Source organism: Aphelocoma coerulescens, chromosome 6 (assembly GCF_041296385.1).
Source record: "Aphelocoma coerulescens isolate FSJ_1873_10779 chromosome 6, UR_Acoe_1.0, whole genome shotgun sequence".
Classification (NCBI taxonomy): domain Eukaryota; kingdom Metazoa; phylum Chordata; class Aves; order Passeriformes; family Corvidae; genus Aphelocoma; species Aphelocoma coerulescens.
Genome location: NC_091020.1, coordinates 32,753,601 through 32,778,978, shown reverse-complemented (window position 1 = coordinate 32,778,978; position 25,378 = coordinate 32,753,601). Strand labels below are relative to the sequence as shown.

Sequence of the window (25,378 nt, the reverse complement as noted above, 5' to 3'; positions counted from 1 at the left end):
AACAGATCATACTTCAAATAGATACTTTTCCTTCGTTTATCACCTGCCTGTGCAACACACATTGAGTGCCATTTCTCCCTTTCTTCACACTTTTGAAAGTCAGTCCTTACCCTTACAGTGATGTGACATGTTTTTAAATATTTTTGGTTTATCTGTTATCCAAATGATCCTGACCCTCCCCAGGTAATTTAACTACGTATTTAATCTTGTCACTAGAATATTTCTATTAGCATCAGTGAACCTGGACACAAATAAATACAAGTTTTGACTCAAGGATTTGGAGGATTAGGTTACTGAACCCAAAAATCAAAACAGAAGTCTGGAGGCATTTATCTTTTGCTTGGCAAAGCTGACTTGAACCTAGCTTTCCTCCAAGCTTGACCTACTTCAAAACTCTAAATTTTTTGGCAAAAAGGGAAATTATTACGTGTTTAGTTTGGAAACCCATGGCTAGATATTTAGAGGTCTTCTGTTACCAGCAGTTTGAAAGCCTGAATCATTAAGTCACCCTTAGGGAAAACAATCCAGTAATATAAACTAGCCCAAATGCCCATCATTTTGTATTTTTCACCTACAGTTTTATTTCAAATACCCTAAGAGATAGACAATGCCTTCAAAGTAGAAAGTGAAAAACAATGGCACCAGTTATCACCATATGCAGCTGCAAATACAGAAGCTATGGTTTTAATGTTTAACAAGATTGATCTTGTGCATCCTTTATCCAGCTTTGTTACAATTCCACCAGGGAAATTTTACTCAGATGAGCAGATTGTTTCAGTAAAATTCATTGCCAGCTCCCAGACAGGGTAAGATTCTTTTTGGAAACTTATCTTTCAGTCTCCAGACAGGAAGAAAACAATTAAACCAACTGCTCATTCAACAGAGTGAGCTGGGAGAGCAACAGTACAGGCAGCACAGAAAGGAGGAAAACATTTCCATGCCTAGCTACCTTTCAGAGGAATGTTTTCACAACCAGCAATGCCCTGCTATTAAATAACAATTGTAAAATACAGCCCTTATCAGTGCCACAGCCACAGATAAACCCAGCCTCAGCTGTGGCTCAGTGCTGGGAAGGATCCAGCAGCTCTTTCCCTGTCGTGTCTGCAGCGCTGCAGAGAAGCAGCAGCATCCCAGGACAGTCCCTGATCCCAGCCCACAGCCCTGGCTCCAGGGATGTGTCCAGGACAGCAGGAATCAGGCAGCTACGATTAGCTGTGCTGGGAAGCATGCAGCATGTGCAGCACAAACAGCCCCAGATGGGTATTGTTTGGATACAGGGAGCACCCTGGCCCTTCCTCCTCTCACCAGATGCTATTGAGCTTACGTAGCACGTGTTTGCAAGATGTCATTGGTCAAGAAGAGCATCTTTTTTGGCACTGCTTTTCCTTATTTAAAAAAAAAAAAAACCAAACCACAACACAAAGACAAAAAGTGGCTTTTGTTTGTATCCCAGTGCACTGAACATGGATACTTTGCAGAGGAAGAGAACATTTATCAGCAAATGAAACACAGACAAGCAAAAGAAAACAGAATACTTTTTATTTTTCATGAACAGAAAAAAAAAAAAAAAAAAAAAAGACTGGTTGTGTACAAAGTTAAAGATTTATACAAAGTTCCTAGTTGTAACAACAGTCACAAAGCCAAAATCGCATCTGGCAGCAGAGAGAAAACACAGGAATGATCTCTGACTAATACAATTCCAATTGTGCTGAGTTTTCAGGCCTGTGCCTATACTAGCCAGGCTTCAGCTCAAACTCTGATGCAGTATGGATTGGCTGCAGGTCACCCCTGTGATTCAACATGCCTTCTGGAAAGTCTGGCTAAGCTTTCCCTCGCTAGGAACACAAATCCATTGCAAAAAGCGCCTCATCCTGCACATGTTATGAAACACAGCTTTGGAAAACGTGTCCTCTGCTCCTTGTGATTTCATGGTGTGGGGCAGAGCACACTGACAGCACTCATATTATTATATTTTTATACATATACAAAACAATGCCATGAAAAATTGGTTATGATGAATATATGTGTTGCAGTGGCTTTAAATTTGGGGGATTCTCTCTAAAATAGCTCAAAACATTGCCACAGTCAGTATTAAATCTTCCATTATAAAAAATACCAAAACCAAAACAAGTATTTATTTAAATTGCACACGTGATTCTGAAATGAAACCAGTACAAAAGCTATCAAAATCCCATGATGGAGTGGGAAAAACATCCTTCTGCAGTCCTCAAGGAGGCACTTATGGCAGTGTTGTAACCAGGACCATGTCAGAACACCCTCTCTGTGCCCTCACACCCTTCCACTGGCAAGCTCATCCCAAGGAATCCTTGTAAAATGAGTGTGAGTTCAGGGCCCTTAATAACTCTACTTAATAAATGTGCATTCTTCAATTTCTACATAATGTCTGATGGCCGTCAGGATGACATAACCACCTCTCCAACTCACAATTCTCCTGTTTTAACTACAGCTTTGCCACAGAAGTTAATTAAAACTGCCAGGCAAAGGACCATGCCTTGCAGCACAACGAGCAGGGAGCCAGGAACACCCAGCACCCAAACCCAGCTCTCCCAGTGACTCACTGCATGGCTTTGGGCAGCATAAAATGTCTTTTCTACCCCTTATTTTCTAATTCATCCTTTGATGAAGCCTTGGGGCTCTGCTGGATCCGTGTTTACTCAATAAAACAAATCTGCAGGCAGGCATTCTGCAAGCACACAGAAATAGGACTAAACATGCAAACCCCTAAGTGGCACATGACTCACTGTTTACACCCAGACAGAGAAGGAGCCATTAATTAGGGTTAATATTTTAAGCCTTTCGCATCCCAAAGGGCTTCAGACATTTTTATATATGGATTTGACTCAAACCCTGGATAAACACAACTCCCACGACATGGAGTGCTGCACACCACCACAAGAAATGGCTCCATCCAACAATAGGTCACAGCTATTGTGGCAAGAGAGAGCAGGAGAGGTAGAGATCAGCAGCATCAGCCAGGAGCCAGAGGGAATCATACAAACATGGAAACACTTAGGTTGGAAAAGACCTCTGCAATTACTGAGTCCAACCATTAACCCAGCACTGCCAAGGCCACCACTAACCCATGTCCCCAAGTGCTGCATCCACATGGCTTTTAAATCCCTCCAGGAATGGGGATTTCAACACTGCCCTTCTATGAAGAAATTTGTCCCTCTATCCAATCTTGCCCTCCCCTGGCACAGCTTGGGTCTCTCCTCTCCTCCTGTCCCTGTTCCCTGGGAGCAGAGCCCGACCCCCCCGGCTGCCCCCTCCTGTCAGGGACTTGTGCAGAGCCACAAGGTCCCCCCTGAGCCTCCTTTGCTCCAGCCTGAGCCCCTTTCCCAGCTCCCTCAGCCGCTCCTGGGGCTCCAGCCCCTTCCCAGCTCCGTTCCCTCCCCTGGACACTCTCCAGCCCCTCCAATGTCCTTCTTGCTGTGAGGGGTCCAAACTGACCCCAGGGTTCAAGGTGCAGCCTCAGCAGGGTCAGCAGAGATGTTCATCTGATGTACATGAGCAGCATAACTTGAGTCAGGTAAAATAAATGAAATCTGGACAAAACAACTCCAAAACTAGTGGAGGAGGAAGCACAAAACCACCACGAGGCACAGCCACTGCCACAGAGAAATGGAAACCAAGAGACAGGCAGCCATAACCAGGAGGTGTTTTGGTTTGAACCTTTTCATCCATGAAATAAGGGAATGTGTCTCTATGCTGGCACAGAAAGCAAGTAAATCCCTCCTCTGTTCTGTAATCCCCTTCATTTGTGGATGGAAAGTCAGGAATTTGCAGGAAGCACTTTGCAGTTCAATAAACGGATGAAGAGGAGACAAAAGTTCTGAGTTCAATTTGTGTTAACCAGCAACAGATCTCCTTCATGCTTTTTATTTTTAGGTGGGAAAGGCACAGAAGCTGGTATGGAACACTAATTCAGCTGTAAGTGTAACTCTGGCAAAACATGTAACTTTCCCGGGAACTGCATTTCTGTTCTGATTAATGAAATTATTCAACTTTCAGAATATGCTATGGCAAAATAAAAACACCAGCCATGAGCATATGAAAATGTAGGATATCATCTACAATCTAGAAACTGCTTGACAGAGAGCCAAAGAAAATGAAAACCCCAGCTGAATGCATTACAAGCCTCCAAAAGTATTTCATCTATAGTTAGAAAAGCAAAACTGAGTCTCCTTTTCTAAATATGGAGCATGGGAAGCTTGCAGGAAAAAAAATAAAGAAGAAAAGGATGAAGTGTTGTTTTGATATGTCACCAGGTTTTCAATTTCCTGGCAAGACATTGCTGCTCTGCCTTAAAAATAAAATACAAATGAAATTACAATTAAAATAAAATAAAATAAAAATAGTAATTTAAAAATGCTAGTGCTGGAGATGTATGAGTATTTCACTGCATGGGAAGCTGGACCAGCACACTGTCCCCACAGTGAGGGCTACTAGGAGCTGAAGAGGGCAGGAAACCAGTGCTGATGAATAAACAGGAGTTAAGAGCCAAGCTTTTTACAAGCTATTTCATTTCTGTGGGTCCTGAAGGCTTCTGGAAGAAATATGTAGGCTTCCTCAGGCTCTTGAGAGGAAGCAAGGTATTACCCAGTGACAGATTTCAAAGTGAAATAGCATTTTAGAAAAGCCACTTACATCTGGTATCCAAGTAGTTTGTTTGTTCAAAATGTGGGCTATTAAAATATTGATGCATAAACAGGAAAGTTTGCTGTCCTGCCTCCTCCAGTTTGTACACACGGGGGAAAAAGGCAAATCCCCTCTGACCACAAAGACACAGACGCTCATTGCCTCAGGAAACCACCAGAGGGACGAGGGCAGGAGGTCTTGTTGATTTAAAAGTGCCAGACTAAGTGTTTATTAGTAAGATGCAGGAGAAACCTTAAGCTGAAGGTTTCAGATGAAGGGCTGAGTCGCCACCACAAATTAGGGATGGGTCACAAACCCCCCCGCTGCTGCACCACGCAGTGCCAAATCCTGTCTGGGATAAAGAACCAGGAATTGGCCACACTGAGGCACAAAAATCTTCAGGACCTGGCATGTCTTCCATGACACAGCTGTGATGTCTCATGGCTGGTTTTTAAGCACGTAGAAAGAACACCTCAAAATAAAGCCAATTACCATGCTCCTCCTTTCAGTGCCAAACCACAGACATCATTTTTGTGGACAGAGTTCGATTTCTAGGGGTGAAAAGGGTCTCCAGGCAAAAGCCATCTCCACCTTCCACTACTTTGGGCTTCCAGTCTCCATTTGGGTTGGGTTCTTTTATAATTCTGCCCCCCATTACCCCTGACATTGTCCATTAAACCACCCTGAAATTTCCTGCCCTCCTCCTGGTGTTTATTTTTCAGCAGCTGTATCACACATTCTGATTTAACAAGGTAGTTATTTGCCTTGAGATGAATCCCACAATCCAGCTCTGCCAGCAAAAAAGCATCTGCTCTCTTTGGAGTGTTGTGCAATAGTTTTGATGGGTTTCACACTCACTGCAGTATCACACGTGCCACGCAGGACAGATTATTTATTTCACCAGTCCCTGCCTATGCTGCCAAAATCTAATTTTTTCTAGGGAAGTCTTTTATAAATTTTGCATGTTCATATCCAAATTGCCTGCAACTGCACTGCTCCTTTTTAGTGCTGTGGTCTCCTCCTTGCATTTGGAATGATATTTAGATTGGATTCATGGCTACCACATTGATTCCAATCTTACTTCCTACTTTCATCACTCCAGCAAACTGCTCTGTGTCACTACAGACATGAGAAACACTGTTGCTCTCTTTTATAGACTGTAAAAACAAGCACGTTTTAGGATTGGAACAACTGCTCCAAGGTTTCTGTTCCTCATTGACTGCAAGATGTTTTTCCACAGAGAAGAATTTAATCAGGGAAATGGTTCATCCTTACTGGTGCCCAGATTTTACCACCCTCTTTCATTTCCTATTGCACTCAGCAAAGCCAAATTAGTTCTAGCAATGTCTTTGACCAGATGTTCACACCTTAAAGAAAAACAGCATTCAGGCTGCTGCAAAATCTGAACAGCTTTAGGAATACCAGCTGGCAGCCTGATCCCATACAGAAGCCCAGCTCTGTTCCTAACCACAGAGCATTCCTCACCCTTCAGATCCTGCCTTGACATGCCACACAAAAAAAGAAGAGAAAAACCCTTCTGCATCTTTGATGTCACCTTCAAATAATTTATTCTGATTAAGGAGCTTTGCCTTTTACTTCAGAAAAATTCTTAGGGATGGTTTTCATGCCATATCCAGATTTTTAAAGGGTCATTTGTACCCTTCCATTGACTTCCTTAGCCAGCAAATACATTTCAAAGTCAACAAATTATTACCTGTGTGATTTTAAAAAGTCTTTTATACATCTGAATGACTGCAAGGTGTTTCAGTGCAAAAAGGAAAGCTCAAACACTGAACTTGAGGGGGAATATAAAAATGTCCCATAAAAGTTCAGTCTGAGAATCAACTTCTCATCTGTGTTTCCATTTTAACTTCTTTTTGTGAACACATGAAATACTGTGTGAATTCTCAAATGCAAAGCAACACCTGTCCTTTGAACAGAGGGGCCTCAGGCCTCACCTTGGACTGGGATTTCCCAGTGCCATGTTACCAGAGCTGGTTGGAAATCTGGGTCTCCCATCCCATTAAATTTTCCCCAAGTCTTCTCAAAATTATCCTGAGCTGCAATAGGAGAGGCCAGGAGGAGAACAACACCCAAGGTACTGGGTTGTACAGTGATAAGATGCTTCCAAGGGCATGTCAGACCAATTCCAGCCCTGCTGAGCAGTGGAGCAGTTTCCACCACAAACAGCTCATCTGGCTGCATTATCTTTTTTCCAAGCTGCTTCCAGTCTTCCAGGTTCTCCCTCCCCACAAGCAGCTTCCCAGGGCAACCTGGAGCCATTTCCTTAGGGTATCAAGAAACATTCAACCCCATGTCTGCTCTTTTCCTAAGTCCTCACAACAATCCATCACAACAATTCAATGTCTCCTCTCTGACTGCCACCTCCCTTCTCTGAAGTTCAGCTTCCTGCTGCTCCAAGTCCTCTCCTTCTCACCGTGCCTGCTCTCCCCACCACGTTGTGCTTCCGATTTCAGAGCACTTTTCCAGCTGCCCTTCCCTCCCTGCCACATCCTGCTCATCCTAATGTTGCCACTGCTCATCCTGGGGATCTTTCCCTTTGCTTTGTTACTGCTTTTGCTTATTTTAAGATAAAAATGAGAAAATAAGCGACCCCATGAAAACAGAGTAAAAACAACATGGCAAAAACGTTACTGGTACTGTTCAGTTTTTCTGCCTGGCTGCTGTTAAGAAGCTTTTACAGAAGAAAAAGGGAAGGCTTTTAAATTATAAAGGTGGCAAGGGAGCAGCAGGAGCACTTCATATCTCGGGTCATCCAAGAGTTCTGCGTTAGGCATCTGACTTAGTCATGAACTCTGGCACAAACACTTCTGACCTCGCTGGGGAATAGGCCTGGACTAAAACAGCACTGCAAGATTTTTGAGTCATGTGTTTCAAATGAAATGTTCTTGCCCATTAAACTTGGAGGTCATTAACTGACAGACCAAATGAGGGGAGCCAACAGGAGCAGCACCCCAAAGAGCCACATTCAGCTCATTGCATCTCCATTACGCAGCATTTCCACACAATATTCCACTTGCTACATGTGCAGAACCTCCTGACAGCTGTTCTGCTGTGGCAGGAGGCACAATAACGCTGACAGAGGAACATTTGATATGGAGGAAGAGTATGGATGGGAAGCTGCTCAGAAAACCACTTGCAGTGTAAGCACATCTTGCCAAGCTGGCTTAATTTCCATGTTCCAAGATGCTCCCCAAGATTATTTTCCATTTTAGTATCTACATCCGTGAGGGACAAATGTATCCTCTAAAAGCAATTTGTGACTTCAATAGAGGCACTCAAGACAGACTAGCACAACCAAAGCACCCCCATTTCTTCTCTGAGGTAAGAGTTATCAGACAAAGTGTGTGCAAACCAGCCAGCAAACTGGGCTGTTGCTTTTTATTTTGAAGATGCATAAAGAAGTGCTATGTAATACTTTCACTACACTGAGAGATGACAAAATTAACCACTACCACCCACAAACTTGGCTTTTAAATATGTGTATCCACCTAGTTCATATATTCTCCACAACCCAGCCCAGCAAACCCATTGTTTTTCCTTCAAACCTGAAAATCAGCAGCAGTTTTTGGAAAGGAGGATGTTAAACTAGAGGAACAAAATGTGTCTTGCTTTAACAACTCACCTGAGAATCTATTTTAATTAGTGCAATGTCTGATTTTTCATCAACGTCTTTAATTTTAGCCTCGTAAGTCTCCCCATTCTTCAGCTCCACCTTCACCCGGTTCTTGTTGGTGACCACGTGGGCGTTGGTCACTATCAGCCCATCTTCAGAGACAATGAACCCCGAACCACTGGCAACAGGAACCTCCCTCTTGGAAAAAGGAAGTCTAAAAGGCAAGGGAAATAAAACACTTATTGCTGCAAAAAAGCTGAAAGGTCACAAATCACTCCAAATAACACACAGCCAAAAGGAGTTTGGTGAGTTTTAATGTTTTAAGCTATCTGCTGTTACTCTCATTAAGATAAAGCACATCCATTAGTTTAACTAATTTTTTTTTTCCATGACTCTTAAATTATCCTTAATTCTTAAGCATGACAAATATTTATTATCTCAAAACCTCTTTGCTATTTCATAGCATCAATCAACATTTCTGGCATGCTGGCAGCTGTATTCAAGAACATAAAAAAAAAAAAATATCAAGACTGGGCATCTTGTTTACTTGCGAAATAATTCAATGTGAACCACAGCAGGGGCGATCTTCTCCACCACATCTGCAATAAAGTTGTATTTGTGCCTCAGGCTGTTCGGATGTTCTTGTCCTGAAATAGAAACAGAGAACATGTCATGAGTTCTTCAAGTGACTGCAGAAGGGTCATTGCAAAACACCTGAATTAAAAAAAGCTCTGAGTGGGTATCTTTCCCTTCCTCAAAAGTCATCTGCAGCATGACCCCTGGCCCTAGATTTCCCTCCTGCCTCTCTGCACAGAGGCAGAGTGATTTATCCTTAGGAAAAGTGATCTGTGAAACCTCCTGGTCTGGAGTGCCATGGGGCAGCATGGGCTCATCCCACTGTGGTGCCCAGGGATGAGGCACTGGAGGAGCACAGAGTTTATTCCCTGTCTGCACTACCCACTCTCCCTTTGTGAAAGGGATTTTGTACTCAGATGCCTCCATTGCTGCTCTCCTTTTCTGGATGGTCTACTTAGCTTGTATGGTCTTCTCAGATTAAACAAACGAGCTCTGTTCCTCTGCCAAAATACGCCTTCTTGGAGGTTTTTGAAGTCTCAGGCTGCTGCATTTGTAAAATGCCGAGGACACCGAGGTCCTGACCCCAGTGCAAGCCCTCAGCAGCTGCTGAGAAAGTTTAACTCTGCTACAAGGTTGGGCTTCCTCTCCCACCAGTGTCCCCACACTGCTTGACCCAGCAGCCTCTGCCTGGCACCCACACGTGGAAGCACCTTCCACAACTCCACACAGCCACACTCAAGGCATCCTTTCCACTGATGCACCCTGAGGTCCATCAGCTCCATGGAGGGGTGGATCCCACCCTGCTTTGGAGTTATCGAGCCACCCCCAGGGCTATAAAATAGATGTAACACAGCACAGGAGGACAATGGGACCACAAAGCTCTGCATTGCTGGGCAGTGTGTAACAAAAGCTCATGCTCACTGAGTATTCAACAGGACCAGTGGGATTTTCAAAAGCAACTGGATACCCAACTCTTATTGTAGCCAACAGAAAACCTGTCTGCACCAAGAGATGTCTAAAAATCTCTGGGAAAAACTCACAATTCTGGCACAGCTTCTCCTTCTGAAGCAGTTCAGGGCCAAAACACTCCGTTATAAAACTGGGAGCAGCTAGGCAATTTGGGAACACCCCAAAGAGCTATTTTGTGCTCCTTTAGAGGCAAGAAACACCCTTTGTTCTCATTGCAGTTATATTTGGTGCATCCATCTCATGTTATACAGGCACAAGCCAAGCCTGCAACAGACTTTCAGGAGTATTAATGTGTTGTGCTGCTCCCATCCATCTCTGCCATTTGGCTTCTAAATCCGTGCAGAGATTAAAGCAATAAGCAGCTTGTGGATGCTGTAAGTGCCTTTGACACTGTAAGAGGACAGTTTATTTGCAGAATCACAGGAGACCAAGGACTATGCATAAAACCATCCCAATACTGAAACCCTGAATGCCCTCTGCTATTGGAAAAACCAGAGTGGAAAACCATTCAAACTTTTAAGTACACACTGAAAGCAATAATGTTTTGGGAACAAAATGCCACTGCTTTTAACACTAGCCAGACAAGTTTGATTCAGGGGCAAACATGTTCCAGGTGATTTCCCAATGCCCTCATGAGAGGGGTACATGCTCCACCCAAACATTATCTGTCACTCAAGCACAGGCTTTTTTGTTATTTACACCCTGTGAAACATCTCAAGGGCTTTTAAATGCAGCCAGTCACAAGCAGCAGCCACAGCAGTTACCCCGAAATCCGCTGTGCGGTTCAGGAAATATTTATCTGCTTTATGAAGCAGCAACATTGATCAGGAAACTCTTGTCTTCACCTACTGTCCTCCTCAAGAGTAATTCAGTGCTTTCTGATTTACACATGAGCTGTTGCCCTTGGGCTTTCACCCCACAGGGGCATAAGGACTTGCTGATTGAGAAATATCAATTTACCAAAGGATTTCTATTCCCTACTAGAAATATTCGGTATCAAACAAGTCATGTCACTGTTGTAAAGCTGACAATTATAACGGGGACAGTTTTGGAAAACTGCTACAATAAGAAATGCAGTTTGGAATTATCCACTTGTATTAAATAGGTGCTTGGACAGATTATCAGATGGGATTAACGTGGTGCTGGGCTAAAATGCCACAGGGCACTGCTGCATCCACCGATATGCTTTGTGATCACTGCTTGTAAAATGATTTCATCTCCACTGCAATGCTGTAGACATCCAAAGGTCACATCCTGCCCTTGGGGGAAAAAAAAAAAAAAAAGAGAGCTCCATGGATGAGGAAACTGCACAGGAAAAGCACAGCCTTTTTTTTATGCTTTCAATCTTTTTTGCTTTTAGCCATTGAAGAAGAAAAAGGATGCCCAGGCTGTACATGGTGAGACTGCTAATACTTCACCTCAGAGCTGCCTTCCCTTGGAGCTGGAGCCTACAAAAGCCAGGATTTCAGAGGCAACAGTATTTTGTACGTAATCCACCTCCTCATGCAGTCCCAAACTAAACTGTGGAGTGAAAAAAAAAGCTTCAGAATTTCCTACTTTGGAAAAGTTAGATAATAAATACTAATTCATGGCATACTGACCCAAAAAGCTCACAGCAGCTGGCCACGCCTGCCTATTGCTTATGTATTAGGAATTCCTGCATTGTGTAACACAGTTTTGCAACAGCTCTTGAACCACTGCCCATTTAAATGGAAAACATACCTTTTAAAAGCAAATAAACAAGAGTCAAAGCACTAATTCTGGTGAATTCATTGATGAATGTTAACGAAAATAATTCCTGTGAGCTGGTCTTTACCATCGATATAAAACCTGAAGGCTGTAGTAGAAATATCAATATATTGAAAATTTCTTCTGTCATTGAGATAAAGAGTAATGGGGGCAGGGGTAAAAAACGAGACCAAAATAAGCATGCATATCATTTGCATATTATTCACATACTTAATGATCCCCACAGCTAATTGCTCTTTGGGATTACTGAGCCACACACTGGGGGCTGAGAGGTGCACTGATCTTTCCTACAAGAAACCACACGTGTGAAATTTTATATAAGGTTTGAACCTAGGCACAAACTACTCCGTGGAAGCCTAAATGGCCATAAACCCACCAATATTACAAATTTAATATGAGAAGATGCTCATTCCTCAACCACCACAGGGCAGTTTCCAGCCATCACCAGCCACTGTAGAAGACAGCAGTGAAACTGAGAACTTCACCAGGTACACTTTCCTCTTCTCTCTTAAACATTTATTTTCCAGCTGTACCAACAGCTCAGGGGCTTAGCAGAAAAAATGTTTTGGTTTTTGGTTTGGGGGGATTTTTTTTTGGTGGGGGTGGTGTTGTTTTGGTTTGTTTTTAAATCATTGAGAGTTGGGCCTGAATAAAGCTCTAGCTCCTAAATACCTTCAGGCTCTGACGTTCAGATCTTCCCAGACTGCTTGTCTTTCTATTTATATGCTGTGATTATTGTGTTTTGTAACGTTTTTATTGAACTATTGCACAATGCCCTAAATGCCCATGAGCACGGCTAAGAAACCTTTATTAATGACATTATAAAGATGATTGTTGTGAATTCAGTTAATGAGCAAAAAAAAGAAAAATACAAATAGGTTATAGCATGAAGAATTCCCAAGGCAACTAATTCTTCAAGAACTTCAAAGGTGTGCTGGCTGCCAGCCCTGAAATGAAAAGGCAAATCTCTGCCAACTGGCATTAACAGGGCTAATAATCAGTAAACAGACTAGGAGAGCAAGACAGAGCACCAAGCCATGAGAAAAAGCACACCCAGCTGTAAACAACTGAAGTAATTTGGTTTCATAAAGAGGAGCCAAAAAGCAAATTAAGATCTGGGTTCTGGTTAGGTCATTACTCAAAGTGGCATCGATGCAATGATGCTCACAGCTCACACATGCTGCTTTTGGTGGTTATTTTGAACTAAACTGAAGAGATGCTGTGGAGATAGAAATCACACCAAAGTAACCTCTCCCCTTCAGCTGGGAGAGCTGTGTCTGCTGCTCTGGACTTCTCTTGGTGTAGGGAAGAGATCAGGTCTTCAAACAAAGCTTTGGGCACATCTCAGTCAGACATGGGGCTTTTCCCCATCCCGTTTTCACCTGTTTTCCCCTTTTAAAAAAAGGGGGTTTTGCTCTCCTTCATCAGGACCTTCCCACTGACTGAAGTTAGGACCAACACAGTTATCCCATCCAATGGGACTTTTAGACCCAGTGACAGGGAAAAAGGTACACCCCAGCAAGCCTCCCCCTTACACCCTGACAGAAGGGCTGCAGTTTATGGGGTAACTAAAGATATTAAACTACCCAGGCTGCTGAAAATAGGTGATTATTTCCTCTGGCACTCACCACTTGCTCAACAATATGTTTAGACACGCACAAGGGTTTGAAAGCACAGCTTGGGTTTGGGATGCTCTGCAGAACGAAACCAAAAGAGCTCCAGCACTCACGAAACCTCTGGGCTGCCAGAACCGGTGACTACTGACACAAACCACAAACCAAGTTTTGCTTGGAGAACTTCCACCCTCCCAAATAAAACTCCAGCCGCTGCTGTTTGTACAAACTTCCATTCATGCCATATAAAAGCGTTCAAACCTCTTGGCTATGGAGACAAAAAACTCCAGCAAAGGTGCTCAGCTCACGCTGAAAACAGGGGGATCAGCAAGCCCTGCTGGAGAGAGACAAGGGGGAAAGTGTGGGAATCTGCTGCCACACGTTCTTTTTTTAAATTACAGAAAACTGCAAGCCTAAATGTTCCGCTTCCTATTCAGGGATAGATGGTGTAATTCACCAAAAAAAGGGTGTTACACAATGAAAACACTAAGAAAATAAGAAACAACATTCTACGTGTCACAGGCAATTTGCTCAAGAGCAACTCTTAGGTCATTGGAGGGAATTTTGAGAGGTCTAAACCACAGCACCTTGTTAATAGACATGCTATTGCATCAGTTATTTTTCCCCCTGTATAATCCATGGAGGAACTCAAGACACTTCACAGATTTCTGGAAGGTCTGTATTACTGTGACGTCCTTAAAAGCAGAAATATTTTCATAGCCCTAAATAATGGTAGAATAAAATGCTTGAAACCTCTCCAAACAGTAAACTGCCCAAATCTGGTCTTCGCTTAAACTATTTCCTGCAGCAAGAACCACTGCAAGATTAAAGTGAGGATTTTAAGTAAAATTGCTATTTGGCATAAATGCACACGTGCAAAGGGAAACTAAAGTCCATTTTCATCATCATAATATTTACATGATCAATTCTTTCTTGGCAGTCTTCAACAAGGACTTTGTATTTTCCCTGCTAATCCAAAAGCATAAGTCCATTCATTTTAATCACCAACTTTAAACAAAACAAAAGGAGCTGCCAAGCTAAACAAAACAGGGAATCTACACAAAGTTCATAGAACAGAACAGCTCTCAAATTAATGGTAACCCAGGACAGTTTTCAGACCAAGATGTGGTTGCTCAAATAACAAAAGCACGTTTGAGTAACAAAAGGAAGGTGAAAAAGTTTCACATTTTAATGGATATTCTACTGGTACACTACTGGACACAAATTAATGCTTGCCCTGAGCAGAGCTTAAAAGGGAAAGGTATTGAGAATCCAGTTGTAGAACTAAGTAAAAGCAGATACTGGCAACACAAGAAGGTTACCAATAGCTGACGTCCCATCCCTGGAAGTGTCCAAGAACAGGTTGGACAGGGCTTGGAGCAGCCTGGGACAGTGGAAGGTGTCCCTGCCCATGGCAGGGGTTGGAATGAGATGTTCTTTAAGGTTCCTTCCAACCTAAACCACTCTGTGATAGTATGAATTATCAGGCTATATGGGGAGAAATACACATAAATAGATCTTGTGTGTTTATAAAACAAGAAAACAAGAACAAAAAGTATTTGAAGATAATGAAATTGCAAAGCAAAGCCTTCAGAGAACTTTGGTCCAACGTGTTCAGCCCAGCTTCTTTCTTTGTGGGAATCAGACCTCTTTGGCTTCCAGTACCAAGGCAGTACCGGATGTTCTTGCCACTGAAAATGGTCAGTGGGCAAATTCTTCATGTGACATGCCCATAGCTTTCCTCTAGGAAGTTCCTATATACTTTCATATTTACACTTATATTTTTAACCAAACAGGAACTTTTCCTACCACTTACCTACAAGGCAGAATAAGTGGGAAGTTAATCGGATACAGAATGTCTTTGTCACAACTCAGCTGCTGAATTCCTATAGATCACAGGATTGGAAGGTTCTGCAAAGGAGGAATGCCCTGGATGGGTGCATCTTGGTCCAAGCCGTGTTACTCAGTCTCCCTGTAACTTGTGAAAAGCAATTTGTGCTTTAGTGTCCTAGATTTATCTCTAAAATGGGCATAACCCCTATTTTATCTGATTGGAACAGTCATGAGCTTTAGCAACCCTTGCAGAACCTCACAGGGAGAAAATATGTATATAAAAACTGTCAGGAATGCCAGAAATTCCTTTATAAACCAAGTGCACTGGCTGCCCCTGCAAAACAGACTCACAGAGCAGCAAGGAACAAAAGCCACCAGACTTTCGAGCTGATGAGGCTCAAAAGCAACTGGGTGTCAACAGGGAGGGCAGGAATCCAGAGAGGAGCGACAGCTCCATCTAAAACAACAGGAAACTGCAATTCCTTCTGTAAACAGCAGCGGTGAGGTGGGAGGAAACCCAGCTTGTGCATAAACAGGCAGGCCTGGAGCCCCGGGAAGGAGGAGCGCAGCCCCGGGAGCAGGAACACGCCGTTCCCGCAGCAGCATTGCCATATTAATACAGTACTGAGCGGGGGCTCATCGAGATGACAAATTAATTGGGAGCCAGGAGCTCTCTGACAAAGGCACAGGGCTCTGGTGGCTGTGCCAGCAGTGCTGGCAGTGCCCTGCACAGGCACCAGGCGTGGCACGAGCCGAGGAGGCAGCGTGCAGGGAGATGCTCAGACACACAGAATAAAGGTGAAGAGCAATTCAGGACAAGGGCAAAGAGTGCTGAGCTCGAAAATGTCATTAACAGCAGCCCTGCCTGAGCTGGAAACACTAAGAAATGTAACTCAGGTAGTTATGGAAAAGAGTCTGCCCCATTTCCTGCAGACAGAGGAACAGAATATTTCAGCCAACAGGTTAAAGCAGACATATTCTCTTCTCTTCTCTGCAGAAGGCTGAAAATACAACAGATGAGTCAGGAATAATTTCTCCTCTCCTTTTTTCCAGGCCTTCTCAGTCTGTGTCCCTTCCAAGTTGGGTCATCACCCTGCTTTACCTCCCTGCTCCAACTCACTACAGGCAGAGAACCAGCAAAATAACCTCAAAACTGCCATTAAGTACCAACGACGTGGTAATTCCCATATCCCACATGTAACCAGCAGCTGTCTGATCTTGAGAATTCCTCTTAAAATTATAAACCCATTAAGATCTCATTTTAAGTATGTGAGAAACTTTCGCACTGCATCTTCAGAAAAAATCCCTGCTTAAGAGAGACTTAGCTTCAACTTCCAGGAACCCTGCTATGAAGACACCAGGGAATAAAAACAAGTTCTTGTTTCCATGCTTCTTAAACTTCTCTCTAACCCAAAAAAAAACCTCTTAAAGGGAAAGCCTATAAAAAGCTTCCTAGGATGCTGCTTTTCTGCAGCTGGAGGAGGCATTGATTTCACCGCTTTGCTGTGGCAGGACTTGAGTGACATGGAGCTGATACAAATAAGGATCAAATCCATAGGAAAAAATACAGAAAGCCCTCAGAACAGTAATAAAACATACACCACTGCTACTCTGGGGTGTTGTAATTGTACAATACATAAACCCAGCATAACTATGTTGCAAAAGCCTCAATAGCCTGAAAAATCTGTCAGCCTTTGGCAGTATTTTCTACATCTGTCTCAAGAATCACTCCAAGACCACCCAGATTTGTTTTAGTGTAGACTTCAGAAATCAGTGAGTGGCTGGGAATTGAATCTGGAGTAATGTGGATGTTGCTTCTGCCACGCTGCTTGGAGAGGTGCAGGAAGGAGGTGGCAGTGCCACTGGTGAGGCAGCCACTGTCACACAGCACCCTGCTGCTCCTGTAGTTCCTCATGAAAGGTTTAAAGGAGAGCAGGTTTCTATTTCACTCTCTCAATTATGCATTTTAAAAAGATATTTAGAGTTCTAATTATTATATTCACTGCTCCCCTAACAATAGTAGCTATTTAAATAGCGATATTTTTATCCACACACCCATTCTGCTTTATTTTATGGGCCATCCAAGTATTTTTTGTATTTATAAGTGGGTTCTGCTTGCCCACTTTTCGTGTCTGAATACAAAAGGAAACAAGGGTTGGCCAAGCTTTACCTTCATAGGTCGAGGTCTACCCAGAGACAGAGAAAGAGCAGACATTCCAAACAGTGCCTCTGCTGTCCTGGAAAAAGGAGTGAATCATCCCTTTACCACCACAAATGTTGAAGTATGAGATTCCTGGGGGGTTGTGTTTATTTTGGGGGTGGGATGGTGGGAGGGGAGAGACTTGTTTGGGTTTCTCTTCCTTCCTAGTGCTTGGTCCACCCACTTCTTCCCTCCTCCAAGAGGACTTTTCTGCGGACACAGATCGACAGATCATCGATGCTGTTTGCAGGGCAAAGCCAAAACTGCAGCCTGCAAGTTTGAGAAATAGGAGTAATGGAAAAGAAAAGTAATGGAAAATGGAGCAGCAGTGCTGGCAAGGGACAGAAAACTGAGTAGGGACTCATGAAAGCTCAGTTTGCTCTCAGCTCTGCTGCTGGCTGACCTTGAGCGAAGCTGTTCATCTTTCCCTGCCCTAGATCCACTATCTGTGAAATGGGGCAATGACAGCAGCCTCTGGAAAAATATTGTGAGCTCCTCCTAATGTTACTCTCTGAAAATATATCAAATTTTAGATCACTGGGTAACTTCTGTGCATGACTACCACATTTAATAAGTGTTATTTTATCCATCAGTTGTCTGGTGACAAAAATATGTGCAAATCCAAGCACTACCAGAAACATTTTAACCACCATAGCTCTGTCTCACTAGGATTTCTAGCAGCAGCTCTGCAAGAGGGGATGTAGAACTATTCACTGCACATCCCTCTCCCATGTCTCACCAAAAAAAGGCTTTACAAGAGCGAGGCAATGGAAAAACTGAGAAACCCTGATGGGAAAAAATGACAGAGACAAGAATGAGGTTTGGTTAACCAACACCACACAGGGTTTTAATGGCACTGCCACACCACTGCTGGCACTGGCAGGGCTGGGTACCATCCTGGTGCCAGCCTGCAGGGCTGCTGTGCAGGAAAGGCAGAGGAAAATCCATCTGCTCACATGTGACACACACATTTGCTTTGTTTTCCCACTTTTTTCCTTCAGGATCAAGCTCCTGGCAGAGCACTTGTAACAAATTGCACAACCCAGCTGACCTCCAGCCTTGTGCTTCACTTTATCAGTGCACCAGGGTACCTGATATTAACCCAGAAATTCAAGAGCTGCTCTGCCTGGCTGCGTAATTAATCTCCAAGTGGTAAAATATGGCAGTAAAGATCTTCTCAGTTCACTAAACTTTAAAATAACTTGTCACCTGTGTCCTGTCTCACAAGCTTGAGATCCCATAACTCTCCTGTTATCTACAGATACGAGGTCAACATCAGTTAGTATGAGATCAATTATTTTATATTCCTGTAATATACAGGAGTGGAGGCTTATTTTTAGTTATTCTTCTCTTTGAAACAGGACAACCAATCACAATGACCTGCATCCAGAAGGCAAAATAAAATATTTTTTTCTACATCCTGAACACAGCCTCAAAAATAATGTCAGGTATCCACCTGGGCCCAGTTACAAAGGCAGTGGGACTCTCTGCCAAGCCCAGCCAGAGATCCTATCCAGCAGCTTCTGGGAGTGAGGAATGGCTGTATTTACAACACAAGTTAAGTTCCACAGTACCCCAGTTTCTATTTCTAGCATTGCTTTCTCTTACTCCAAGCACACGTAAATTCACATTTGAAAAATATTTTCCAGCTTCTCCTATTTCTTGGATGGCAGAACCTTAAATCTGGTTGGGATATGCTGCCTCCCTCACATCCAAACTCTGCTTAACAACACTCCTGCTGCTTACTCATGGCCTCAAGTATTCCTGCCCAGTCCACAGGTACCTTTAAATTTCAAAGCCCAGAAGATGAAAGGATTGAATCTTTCCTTGTTCCAAATCTGTATTTACTGACTCGACTATTTGAAGTCTGGAGACTGCAAAATTACTGCCTGCTCCCCGGGAAGGAAATATAGATGTGGAGAGGGGAAAAGGTGAGCTTCTTCAGACAAACCACTTCTCACAGTTGCCTCCTCTCTGAGCTGAATACTTGGCTTTGGAAAAGCTTTCTAATCCCACACTTGGGGATTGGTTCTCTTCTGGAAAGATGTTGCTATTTATTTCCATTGCCTTCAGCTGCCTCTTCTCTCCCTCCCTGCCTCCCTTCTCCTGCTGCTGCAAAATAGACTGAGGAAAAGTCAAAAGAGAATCATGTTCAGACCACCCAAACAGCAACTGAGGGAGAGAGATTAAATTTAACAGCACTGGAATGCTCATTTGTGCCCCCAGACCCTAAAAACCTGGTCCTCCTGGGTCATTTTTAATAGACTTGGCACGTGCCAAGTAACCTGCCAAGGTCTCCCAATACTTCTTCAGCACACAAATAATAATAATAAAAACACCACCATGTGCCTGTTATTATCTTTGGGGAAACAGCTGAAAGCCTTGTTCATAACGACCATATCAACTTCCCTCTTGATAAATATCTGGCCGAGTTCCCAGCCTCCACAGATTTCCCGGCTGAGTTTCTCTCCCTGCCCTGATTATTCATTCCTGCCAGGCTCAGCACTGCCAGCCCATTAGCACTATCAGCACCGCGGGCACAGGAATGCAGGCAGGTCCACCTCCTTCCCATCCTCTGCTGCACTGAGCTCGCTCTTACGCTGTTTTTGAAGGGCTCGGGTAATGACAAATGGGTTATTGACCACAGAGGTCCTTTTCTCCTGCCAGATAATTACACAGAGACACTTGGATGCAGTTCTGCCTGGTGCATTTCAAAATACAGTCAGCCACTTTGCAAGAAACTTGAATGTGAGTGATTTTTTTTCCTTCCCCTTCCCTGTCTCTAGAACTGTGAAATTAGGTGATGAAGTAGCAAAGTCTGTATCTCAGTAATACACAGCTTTCTAGACTGAGTTACCCCTCACCTCTGCCTTCCCCCCGAGCAATCAAGCTGCAAGAACCTGCTTAATCTAAGCCTTAAGAGCTCCCATCAAACCCCAGATATGACATCATGCTGTGAGCACTCCTGGAACAGAAGTGTGAGCCACCTGTGACAGATGCCGGCAAGCTGAGGACTGCTGAGGTCACTGGGATACCACATCACACATAGTAAACCTAATAAAAATATGAAAACATATAAAACCAGCTCAAAACCAGGCAGAACATAGTTAGAAATGGAGAGCAACCGCAAGGAATGCTCTTCTTCCTCGGGTTAATGAGGAAAGGACAAATCCAGGTTAGTTTACCGTGTGAAGACCACAACGAGGAGAGAAGGGCACACTGTCCCAAAATGCCTGCCAGCACTTGTGGGAAAAAGGAGAAAGGGAAGAAAGCCTGGTTTAAGTTGTGTGTTGAGCCTTCTTCCCTTGGTCAGCAGGAGGGATTTAAGGCCACCAAAAACATATTTGCAGAAGAAAAAGAAAACATCCTGCCAGCATGCTGAACCTCACCATGAATACTGAGGTCTCGTGGCACTGACCTCACTCCTGGGTGTGGGATGCTCTTACACAGCCACAGTTTCACCTTCTCTCTGTGCCTTTGTATTTCCAGTGCTATCAACACGCACTGAGCTGCACCAGCACGGGCTCTGCAGGCCTGAACATCCTGCAGCAACATCTGTCATGCTCTGGGTGAAAGGGAAGATTTCTTCAGTGACAGCTCAGGAGCCCTGTCCAGACTGGTGCAGAAACAGGACAGGTACCACTGGTTATGCTGCCCGTGGCCACAGCCCAGCTGGACATTGCTGGGAAGAGTTTGTGTTTTTTAAGGCTCATTTTGCATAGGAAAATATCCCCCTTATGCACACAGAGCCAGAGCAACCTGCTCCTGCCTCTACTGCAGCTGGTATTTGAAGAGATTCCCTGGGAATCACTGAAGGGCAAAAAAAGAGCACCAGGAATGGACTGTAATAGATGAAAGTCGAATACAACAGAAAGTTTTACTTTATTTTAAGCAATATACACAATATTGTACTTGACCAGCTACTGAAACAGTGTGAAGCTTAAAAACAACAACAAAAACTGCTTTCCAAACACTTTCTTTGCATCCCTATCCCTTCATTTCCCTGGACCATTGCACTGTATTGACCAAATTATTTATATGGGTGTGTTACTATGAAAAAAATTGCCAAAGACAACTCAATCCCCAGACAGAAAAAGCACTCCCAAGGATGAACTCAAAGTAAAATTAAAAATTAACTACTCTAAGGAGACAAATATTAGGCAATGCTTTTTCGAAACATCAATTCAAGCACTTTACTCTCCAACCCTTTTTATTTCAGGTTCTTTACATATGAAAAAAAAAGCTTTGCTGGTAGCAATGTTTGCTCTCATCTAGGGATAAACATGTGCTACTGGTTGGCTTCTCCAGAACTTTCTTTTTGTCCCAGAGGTGCAACAGGGCAAAACGATTGTCTGGAATTACTCCTGATGGATCTACAACAGCAGAGCTTTCCCAGACAGGGTCTCTGTGCAGCCTGTGCATTTTCTGTACCCCCCACCAGAGGCACGTACTGCTCCCAGCTCAAACACAGCCCCAATTCTGCAAGCGTTCAGCAGAAAAGGCTGAGAAGACAATATTGGTTTCATGAATTGAGAATAAAAATCACAAGGCATTGTCTTACACTGGGCATCAGGAAACTGTGGCGTGAAAGGTTTAATTGTTTCTAGTGTCAGCAAATGCCAGCAACGTCCCATGGAGCACAACACAGCTTTGACACCGAGGGGACAACCAGGGGTACAAAAATTTGATTGTGTTGACACCAAAGCTGGGAGCTTGTTCTGTAACACAGGATTGGGATTTCACCCAATCTGTACATTGGAATGTTTTTCTGCTGGAGAGATGATGGCTAAGTGTAGAAAAATGTGTGTTTTAAAAGAAAGTAAGTCCACAAATGATACAGTCTATACCAGAAGAATCAATCCTCGTTGAAACAGCGCTGATTTACTTAAAGGTGACTACCACTTCAGAAAAAAAAGACTTAATTCATGCTAATTTTTACACATTACCCCCTAATGGTGCTGAATGGCTTGGAAAGGATACACAGCCTTGGCTTAGAGGTTTAATCCAGCCTGTATTAGAGGCTGCATCTTGTGACGATCATCCCCTGCTTATCCCAGCGCGGTTTTGCCCCGCCGTGTGTCACATCCTGCACTCACCGCTCCTACAAGACCAAACACTTCGCCGGGCTGCTCAGCCCAGGCGCTCCAGCTGCTCAGTCACCGTTTCGTAACCCAGCAATGTCTTTTTATACCATTTACAAATAATCGCATCCGTCCTGCAGCTCTGAGGACTCACATTACATTCGATTTGACCACACTGACTGCTAAAGAATGCTGAAGGAAAAATGCCACGCATTGTTACTTATCGGCGGCCATCTCCATCCTCAAAAAAACCCAACAAAAACAAACACAAAACTCTGGACTGAGCTTAACACGCTGTTACAGGCTTCTCCCTTTCCAGCAAGTCTTTTATTAAATAATCAGAGCGCATCTACTAAGCCGGGTCAAGGCAGGCAGCAGCCTGCTCTGCCCACCCCTTTGCTCCATCACATCTGAACGGCTCCTGCATTCCTGGCTTTATTCCCCAGGGCATTTCCCTGTGACAAAGCGCCGGGACGGGAGCGCGCTCGAGTTATATCTCCAAACTTTGCTGGAGCCGCACAGCCGGCCCCGGGTCCGCATCCGTACCCGCCTCTGGGGGTTTGCACCAGTTTCCCCCAGTTTCGAGCCCGACATCACCTCTCGGGGGTGGGAGATAAGTTGAAGTCGGGGATAGGGGTTTGGTTTTTTTTCCCCCGGCACTTGACACCCGCGGCCAAACCGCATTCCTGCTCCAGTTTCTCGCCGAGCTGGAGCGCCCAAGTTGAGCCGCGGCCAAGCCTCGTCTCTGGCTCCTCTCTCACCGCGAGGCGGTGGCAGCACGGCCCGGGACCCGCGTCCCGACCCGGGATGAGGACCACGGGGCTGAACCTCCGCGCTACCCCCGCACCCCGGGACATCCCCCCGCGCATCCTCACCCTGCCCGCAGGCTCCGCGCTGGATGGCGATGATGGGCGGCTGCCGGAGGCGCTCTGCGCGGCGGCTGGCGGCCCGCAGCTGGCAGGGGCTGGCGTAGGTCACCGCATCGCTGCCGCACACGGGCTCGGTGCTGGTGCACTGGCAGCGCCCCGCGGCCGCCCGCTTGCGCACCGTGGCCGAGGCGGGGACGCCGGCGCCGGGCGGCACCACGCACTGCAGCCCCTCTCCGCAGGGCGGCCCGCCGCCCCCCGCGCCCCCGCACGCCTCGCCCTCCTCCGCGCCGCACACGCGGCAGCAGCCGCAGGCGTCCAGCACGGGCCCGCCGGGGCAGGCTGCGGGCAGCGCCGGGCAGCGCGACCGATCGCAGCGCTCGGGGCAGGCGGGCGGCGGCGCGGCCAGCAGCGACGGCAGCACGGAGGGCAGCAGGGCCGCCAGCAGCAGCGTCCAGCCCCGCAGCGGCATCGCGGCGGCGGCTCCGGGGCGGCGAGGGGCGGCGAGCGCGGTGAGCGCGCCGGGGGCCGGGCGGCCGCTTTAAGCCGAGACGCGGCGGGGCGGGGCGGGACCGCGGGCACGGCCCCCCCCCCGCTCCCGGCTGGGACACCCCCACACCGCCCCCCGGGACCGTGACACCCCCCCCGGGACAGCGACAGCCTCTCCCCGCCGCCTTGGCTCGTGTGGTCACACGGCCTTGGTCCGGCGCTGCGGGGAAACTTGGCGGTGAAAGCTCCGAAATCGCGACAGGCGATTAAGATCGGGGGAAAGGCTGATAACGCGCTCCTGCAAACAAGGGAAGGGGGGGGGTGAACGCTTCTCCACCTCAGGAATTACGGGAAAGCAACCCAGAGTGAGCGCCGATAACGTTTCCAGCTGATAAGGGGATGGATGGAGCCAGCCGGTCCCACGGTAGAAGGAGTGAAGCGATACGCCCATTATATGTAAATGCATGCAAACATCAGGCATCCCCACCGGGAATGCCCGGTATTCCCGCACGCGGTGAGCCGTGACATTCCCGGCTCGGAGGGATGGGAGGAAGGATGCTCCCAACCCTTCTGCTCGGCCCCGCTTCACCCGGGATGCTCAGAGCCGCAGGGCGAGGCGGATACCGGCAATCACCAGAAGTTTAATCTACCGAAATAATAATCGGGGGAAAAAAAAAAAAAAAAAGTCGTTTTCCACCATCCCACAAGCAGGCTGATCCCATTTATCCGGCAGCTGGGCAACGGCCAGAACCTATGGACAGCGGCCTCTCTGCCATCTGCTCTTTGGGCACACACAAGGTGCTCTGAAAGGAGGTTTAATTACTACCAAGCGCCCTCCGAGGGACAGGGCATCCCTGCCAAAGATGGGAGGGAGGGAGCGGTTTAAAAGAGCTGGAAACTGAGCAAAGCCAATTTTTTTTTTTTTTTTTTTTAAATTACAAGCCGATTAAACTTTTGAACTGACTCCCCATCTATAATTATTTAAGTGTACCTTTATCAGGCACCGATAACCAAGCAGCTAATGAACTTTACAACCCATTAGGCAAGAGGAAACGCTGTTAACTGTTAGATGAGCTGCAACCAAGGAGATGAACTTGGCAGCAGCTACGTTAATACAAAATAATTCGAAGTCTTTTCTCCTAGGAAAAGTTTAACAACGAGCCACTTCAGCAGGTAGAAGCGGCATCCCAAGCACCAGAATTCAAATTGTTCCAGGGAACATCATAAAAACTTATCAAACTGTGTCAAAACTTACTAAACTGCTTGGTTAGTACCTGAAGGTGGGGAACCATGTATATTCCAGTGTTCCCAGGTAAAGTTCCAGTGTGAACTCTTTTCATCTGCTGTTCTTCAATAACTTCTACGCTCTGCAAGAAAGGAGATTTCAGAATTACCTGATTTCAGAAGTGGCCCAAGTAGTAAAATGGAACAATTCACAGAAAACTGCCTTAATATTAAAATCAGTAGTGCTATCACGTCTAAGAAAAAGTTTGAAAATGTTTACAAGTTTAAATCTTTTTAATGTATGTATACACACATACATATATATACCCCCCATATATATATATATATGGATAGATATCATGGCAAAATTTTTCCAAGTTATTAGTTAATTATCAATTGCTTATTGGCTACTTTTAATAAGCTTTGGGGTTTTATAAGCTTGGGGGTTTTTTTGTTTGGTTTGGGTTTTGCCCCTTTTTAAA

General features: G+C 45.1%; 1 protein-coding gene across 2 annotated transcripts in view; it reads right to left on the bottom strand.

The window, feature by feature from the left end:
- Positions 1 to 23,710, bottom strand: part of HTRA1 (HtrA serine peptidase 1) — a 31,625-nt gene extending 7,915 nt beyond the window's left edge. The window contains exons 1-3 of one of the 2 annotated variants that reach the window (XM_069020188.1): positions 23,193 to 23,710; positions 8,844 to 8,943; positions 8,306 to 8,510 (exon numbers count right to left, since the gene is read on the bottom strand). In XM_069020188.1, coding sequence (XP_068876289.1) covers positions 8,306 to 8,510; positions 8,844 to 8,943; positions 23,193 to 23,655 — 768 coding nt within the window. In that variant the 5' untranslated portion in view covers positions 23,656 to 23,710. The remainder of the gene's footprint in view (positions 1 to 8,305; positions 8,511 to 8,843; positions 8,944 to 23,192) is intronic. The other variant, XM_069020187.1, reaches the window with a different exon arrangement.
- Positions 23,711 to 25,378: the final 1,668 nt, after the last annotated feature.